Source organism: Lactuca saligna, chromosome 6 (assembly GCF_052625555.1).
Source record: "Lactuca saligna cultivar CGN05327 chromosome 6, ASM5262555v1, whole genome shotgun sequence".
NCBI lineage: Eukaryota > Viridiplantae > Streptophyta > Magnoliopsida > Asterales > Asteraceae > Lactuca > Lactuca saligna.
Genome location: NC_136422.1, coordinates 142985151 through 142992160, shown reverse-complemented (window position 1 = coordinate 142992160; position 7010 = coordinate 142985151). Strand labels below are relative to the sequence as shown.

The 7010-nt window shown below is 33.5% G+C and overlaps 1 protein-coding gene across 1 annotated transcript; it reads right to left on the bottom strand.

Annotated features, from left to right (window-relative positions):
- Positions 1–419: 419 nt before the first annotated feature.
- On the bottom strand, positions 420–5267 carry LOC145001008 (uncharacterized). The gene is made up of 16 exons (XM_078960326.1): positions 5101–5267; positions 4633–4728; positions 4395–4547; positions 4222–4326; positions 4001–4096; positions 3816–3920; positions 3637–3729; positions 3425–3553; positions 3220–3351; positions 2722–2883; positions 2270–2386; positions 2076–2180; positions 1864–1956; positions 1457–1585; positions 1322–1376; positions 420–1023 (listed from the first exon to the last, which is right to left on the bottom strand). The coding sequence occupies exons 1-16, from the start codon at positions 5179–5181 to the stop codon at positions 614–616; spliced, it is 2061 nt and encodes a 686-aa protein (XP_078816452.1). The 5' UTR covers positions 5182–5267; the 3' UTR covers positions 420–613.
- Positions 5268–7010: the final 1743 nt, after the last annotated feature.

Below are 7010 nucleotides of genomic sequence, written 5' to 3'. Positions count from 1 at the left end.
GAGTATGGGGCATCCGTCAACATAGTTACTTTATCGTGTTCTCCTTTTAAGCAATGCATTTTTTACATAACACTTTTTTAAACTTTTATCCATTTTAGGGAATGCACTTTGATGATTTTATCCAGAATAAAAAATGACATATACTTCAGATTTGATCATCATATCAATATATAGAAAGCAAACGATACTTCATCTAAAGTATTGCTATAAACGTATATCCCCTAAAAATTGTAATCATGGCTCAAAAAAAAAAACACTACTTTTAAGCCTCATTTGACTGCGACTAAAACTAAAACTGATGTGGAGAGGACAAAAACTGCAACTTTTTGTCGTGGGATTTCAATCTCTCTGTCTACGCAAAAGGACGTAAATACCCTCCCTATCCTTATCCTAAAAAGCTTGTAAATTCACAGCTAAGCTTCTTTCAAGTCTAGTTTATTATTTTTCACAAGAGATACCAATTTTCACAAACCCAACAACAAACTACTACTTAAGTTAAACTTAAACTACACATATCCATGATCCATCCATAAGTCAAAGTTCAAATATGGATAATAATTTAAAAAGTCAAATTACCTTTTCGCCCCTGACAAATACAAACCCACCACTCCTCTCAGTTGACCTTTGCAGCACTTCCGTTCCCCACACCGCCATTTTCATCGGGCGGAAATTCACCCACAAGTGTCTTCACTGCAAAGTCAAACTGATCGGTCCAACTAGAATCATCCTCAAGTTGGTAGTCAAGTTGCTCTTCATTACCAACTTGTTTTTCCACATCTACCCCTGCCCCGTTATCGTTTCCATCCAATGACGTGTCGGTTTTAGTATGTGGTGGCTTCACCCCTTTTAGCCGTGTTGAAGATCGGGCAGGCAAAGGGGCAGCTGAGGGCTTCATCTTTGAAGCCCTCTCACGTGCGCCTCTCCTTATGGGAGTAGACCCAGGGGTATTTTCGGTATTCTTGCGATCAGTCTCCGAGTTGTCAGCTTCTTTGTCCATGTCAATACCTTCCATATCAGATCCCCCTATCAAACAATATAAACACCAACATTATAAATCATTAGCATCCATGTTTATTTATTTTCGGAAAGTAGGACAAGAAGGGCATTCTCGTCTTTTTCACAAATGACAAAACAATATATAAAGTAGTAAATGCTTTATATGTTTAAAGACTGTTTCTTTTCTAGACCGAATAAACTGTCTTCATATTTTACCCTTGTGTTTGAATGCACAGGCCTTTTGGAATGAATGAATACGATGAGTAAATGACCATTTTACCCTTCACCAAACACAGTATTGAAACAATGTTCATCCATGGCTCACCTTCAGAGAGTTGTTTCTGAAGTTTGGGTGGTTTTGGTGTGGTATCAGGGATGGCCTGTTGAATGAAAACAAAACATGGTAAAACAAAGTGTTGAAGGGTGAAACTTGTATTTTGGCAATAGTTGAAGGGCTTACAACTTCATTTCCATCAGCATCCTTTTTCCTTGGTCTAATAGCACACAAATTTATATCCCCGGTGTCCAAATACCTCAAAGCATCCAATTTTGAACGAAAGATGTAGCCACTCACAGGATCCGTGTAATACTGCATGCATTCAATAATCCAATAATCATTACAACTTTTAAAGCATAAACTACAAGTGCATTTATTTGAATATTAACATAAACACACTTTTTCACATTTTGATATATCCCCATTGGCCCTTTTGCTCAATTGTAAAAACGTCTGAAACTTTTATGGACTAATTGTAAAGCATATATATATTATTGGTGGTTATTTTCTTGTAATTTGCCCTAGCTGAATAAAGATTTTAGAGATGATAAAAAAAAGTAAAAAGAAAAAAATAAATAAAATAATAATACCGGATCTTTTCTTATGGTGGTCCCGCATAGCCGAGATCTGATTTCTTTTATCCAACCTGGCGGTAACCCTTCCGCCGGAGTCGTTACGATAGTCTAGAAATTATTTAAAAAATTAGGGGTTCAATAATATAATATAATAACTATATTAAATAGAAAAATGATATATTTAACATTATATATGCTAAAAGAAAAAGAAAAAGACAGGAACAAACTTCTTTGTAATCGGATACATCTTTTTTGGATCTTTTTGGGCGTGTATATTCCTCAGAGCCTGAATCCGGTGATGAGTCACGCTCCACGTAGGATTTTCGTACCTTCTACAGTTACAATTTTATGACACATCAGATAAACAAAGTGAAAGTATGTTGCTATTATAAGAAAAGAAAAAAAAAGTTTTGGTGCATACTTTTCTCTTTTGGGAGTTGGTGTTGCTGTTGGGGCTAATGCCACTGGTATTACCAAGATAGGTCATCACTTGTGGTCTTGAATAGAAGTTTTTCCCAGTTGCAATTTCCTTGTAACACTGTAAACCATATAGGATAAACTAATTCAATTCTATATCCATATATATATACTATAAAAAAAAAAAAAAAAACCATTTTTCTTTCCATTATATTGATTTGAAACCCTCTAAATTTTCAACTTCCAACATAATGTATTACAAGATGGAGAACCATATTTAGTTTTATTCGCACACAAGCCACGGGTAGAGACCATAGCAATGTAGTTTCATTTCCATCTTGATTAACTAACTAACTAGGTGACATGAAATAATAATTTTTGTATTAAGTTGATATATATACAATTTATTTTGAATGGTATTATAAGATAAACATCTATTAATGGGGAAAAAATTACCTTAATTTTCTTATCATTACGAGACTTCATTTCAACAACCCATCCTTCAGGTAGCCATGCTTCACCTTTTTGGGCTGGTTTAGGCATGGGAAGATGTCCATCTCCAGTTATAGATTTGGGCATGGGAATATATCCATCTCCAGTTATAGACCGAACTTTTCTCTGAAATCATATTTTTTTTATTAAATTTTATAAAGAAAACCAACTCTAAACAAACCCCATGATTAATTTACCAACATACTTTACTCTTTTTACCAATATGGGCAATGATACTTTACATTTCTTTATAAAAGCAATGTACTTTATTTTTTATCATAAGTACGTTGCTATTAGGTGCAAACAAATGCAAGTATGTTACTATTATGGGTCAAGAATTGCTATTATAGGTCATATAATAAGTATATTGCTTATATTGGTAAAAAGGATAAAGTAGGGTGTCATTTCCTGCAGTTAATCCATTGATTTATGATCAAATGATACAATTAACTTGCAATTTACCTTTTCTGTACCAGTTCCTTCTGGTTTTGACTCTGTAACACCACCATTTTCTACCTCTTTGGGAGTTTCTGTTTCTTTGGTTGGTTCAGATGGTGAAGCCAATTCTCCTTCTGGCTCATCATCAGCAGCTTGCTGGAAAATAAAAAAATAAAAAAAAAGTTATTAGTTTTATGTCAATAATTGTCATTAACTGAACATAACTTACAATGAGTTCATGATTCATATCCCTTCTCAGTGGTTTAACGGAACATTTCTTTACATCTCCAGTATCCAGATACCGCAAAGCATCCAATTTTGAGAAAAATACATAGCCACTCAAAGGGTCTAGGTAGTACTGCATAGATAATTAATTAATTAATTAATTATAAAAGTTTAATGAGTTTTTGGATAAGGAAAAAAATAAGAAAATTTGAATACCGGATCTCTTTTCTTCCCAGATGATCCGTTTCTCACTCTGATTTCTTTTATCCATCCTGGGGGCAACCCATCTGCTGGAGTACTTGAGATAACCTAGAGATTCGTCAAAAAGTCAGATGTCTAATATAAATTCGAAAAATGTAATATTTGAAATCTTGGGGGGTTAAAGTGGAACAAACTTCATAATCAGGGGCCATGCGGGCGCTTTCTGTAATCTCTCTGGTTTCATTGTTCTTGGCTGAAGAAATCTGGGACTTCACAGGTTGAGTAGGGGTTTTATATCCCTAGAAAGTTAAAATGTTATAATTTCAAGAATTGATGCTATAAATGACAAAAAGAATATCAAAGTTGGGTTGATGCAGACTTTTTTATGTCCAGCTGGACTGCTGATTGTACCACTAAGATAACTCAAAACCTGAGGCTTTGAAAAGAATTTTTTCCCTTTGGGATCGATGTAAATCTACAATAGCAGAACAACAAAAAGCTTGTTAAACAACATGTGATCAGGAAACTGAAAGATATTGGATAAGAATATAAAATAGTAAGCATTGTCATAGTTATTCTACTCAAATCTATTCCATTTACCTTATATTTTTGTCCAGACTTTTTACTCTTCACTTCCACACCCCATCCAACAGGTAGCCAAGCCACAGAGGAAGATCCATCTCGAGGGAAAAGCTCTTCAGTATCCTGTATCACCAGGTGTTATTTCAAGCAGTGATATGAATAGGTAAAGACTAAAGACTTTGCTTTAGTACCTTGTAATTCTTGCTGCTACTTCCAGGTCTCCTCTGTCTAGTAGACTGTCCTTTGGGTGTTGATTCAGGTTCAGGTTCAAGATCTTCATTTGTATGGGGAACATCTTCATCTGGCTCTAGAGATAAGTCTAAAGTTTGGCCATCGACATTGTTCTAAAAGAAAACAGGACTGTAAGAATACAAGGAGTTAAGAGGGAAAAAGAAAATCAAAGCGAAGCCTGAGAGAAGCAATCATTACAGTCTTCTCGTTGTCTGCCCTGTTTTCGAGGGTCCTAAAATGCCGATCCACTTGGGGCTTCGAATAGAATTTGCGTCCTGCAGGATCAATGTAACACTGCAACAGCAACAATAGTCTATTAAATAAAACAAAGAACTCTTTAACTCTGGAGTGTATCAAAAAACCCTCTCATAAATCAACATTGCTGTCAAATTTCTTCAAAATAGCATAAAAAAATCAAACTGCGTCTAAGGAGATAGCAACATCTGGTCGAAACAAAAACGATCGACCTCCGAGTAAGGAAACTTAGTAACGCAAAAATTAATTCATCACAATTCACATGCAGGTACGTTTGTAGCTCTACATTCAAAATTAAACCAAAAATCTACACAAAAAACGCAAAATCTGTAGAAACTGAGAAGCGAGAAAAAAAAAAAAAAAACCCTAAGTAGAGGGAAGTCGAGTGGAAGAGTGAGAATTTTGAAGTACCTTGACTTTCCGGTCATCGATCTTTCTGATTTGTATCATCCAGTCAGCTGGAAGCCACTCCGGCCACTCATCGACAGTCATTTCCGGTGTCTCTGACAAGTAACGTTTTCTGTGTTGTAGAGAGAGTATCGAAGAGAGAGAGAGGGGGGGTTAAAAGTAATTAAAGCAAAATGCTCTCGTTTATCTAGGACGGAGTTTAGTTGATGGAAACGGACAAAGTACAGATGCCACGTGTTCATCATGTACAGATATGCCAGGAACTAGACGTGTCACTTTGCCACTTGTAGATTTTGGCTTTGGGCTGTAACGGCCCGTTTGTGTGTTTCTTGGGCTTGGTTTTGTTTGTTGGTTTCCCAATGTTTCGTTCCGTACGGTCAAAAATGCTTACGGAATCAGATTTTCTCAGATGATTCCTCATTAATGATTTTTTAGGTATAAAATTTCGTGTATTTATAATATCAATAGTTTTTATGATTATTAAAAGTTAATTTTTTTTTAAACTCGGACTTTTCATTTAATTCCTATAAACTTTTTATTTATTATATATTTTACTTTTTATAATCAAATAATAATACAAACATGTCAACATTTTCTATATAATTTAATATTTATATAAACAAAAAAATAAAAATAAAATGATATTAAATATTTAAATGAAAACTAAGTATTATTATTATATCGTATTTGAAATCACTTATTATTATGCTTACATATAAAAATGATTTTAATAAATTACACTAAAAAACCAAAAATAAATTATTTTTTTTTGTTAAAATAATTTATTTTATATATTTTAAATATATATATATATATATATATATATATATATATATGGTTATTTTAATATTTTTTTATAAAAATAATTTTTTTTTCTATAAACAAATCTTTATATTGAGCCATTTTATTATGTAATGATTAGTTTTATTTAAAGTAAATATAAAATAATCATGAGTGTCTAATATTATACAATGATAATTAAATAACAAATAATTATTTGGTAATGATTAGCTTATTTTAAGAAAAAAATTAAAGTAATTATTAAAGGTCCTTTAAGCAAATAAAAAGGGTCCAAATAGCTGAACCTGGAATATTTTGTTGGGACGTTGGAGATATGTTATTTATAAAGTAAAAAGAAAAAGGATAATTGAGTACTTTACCGAGTGATTTTTTAGAAAAAATAACCATAAATTTTTTTTTTCAAAAAATACCACTCGGTCGTGAATATTCATTTTGGATCCGAATTTCGAAATGGGTTAATGGGTAAAGTGATCAGGCCCGGTACTATGGTCTCACATATAACATTTCAAACTCACTTTCATTTAGGACAACATCAACCTCAAACAATGTCTCTAGTAATAAAGAGATTCAGTTTTTATAGGTATGTGTCGATTTTTTCATAATTATATGCATTTATGTATGAATTGTAACACCCACTTCCATATAAGCATCACTTATGAGTTATCAATTAAGTCTTAAATGATGAAAACCTTGCTCACTATGTGAGCATATGTGTATCACAATGTGACGGTGCCCGGGGAGGAACATGCATCTTATTGGTTGTCATGCGTTGGACATGAATGTCTAAAAAACAATGATTTTTATGGTGAAGGTTGAGAATAGAATGGGTTCGGGGGAGTTAAGCTTAAATAGGGCTCAAACCACGAAAATAGGGTTTGGGCACTGATTGTGTACGCCCAACATACTCCAGGTATGTCTAGTACGCCTAGCGTACACAACTTAACCCAAAATCGCACTAACATCAAACGGTCATAACTTCTTCGTATAAACTCCGATTTCAACGATCGTATATCCACGGAAAGGTAATGAGAAGCTCTACAATCCTATCAACTCTCATTTTCCTTAAAACTTTCCAAAATTAAATCCAAAATTCATAAAAGGTCAAAACTATC

Excerpts from the sequence above, each read along its gene's own strand:
- LOC145001008 (XM_078960326.1), bottom strand. The coding sequence starts at position 5,181 with ATGACTGTCGATGAGTGGCCGGAGTGGCTTCCAGCTGACTGGATGATA. Across the intron at positions 4,327-4,394 it reads GTAGCAGCAAGAATTACAAG|GATACTGAAGAGCTTTTCCC; the intron begins GTACTAAAGCAA and ends CTGGTGATACAG. Across the intron at positions 2,181-2,269 it reads CCAACTCCCAAAAGAGAAAA|AAGGTACGAAAATCCTACGT; the intron begins GTATGCACCAAA and ends TTGTAACTGTAG.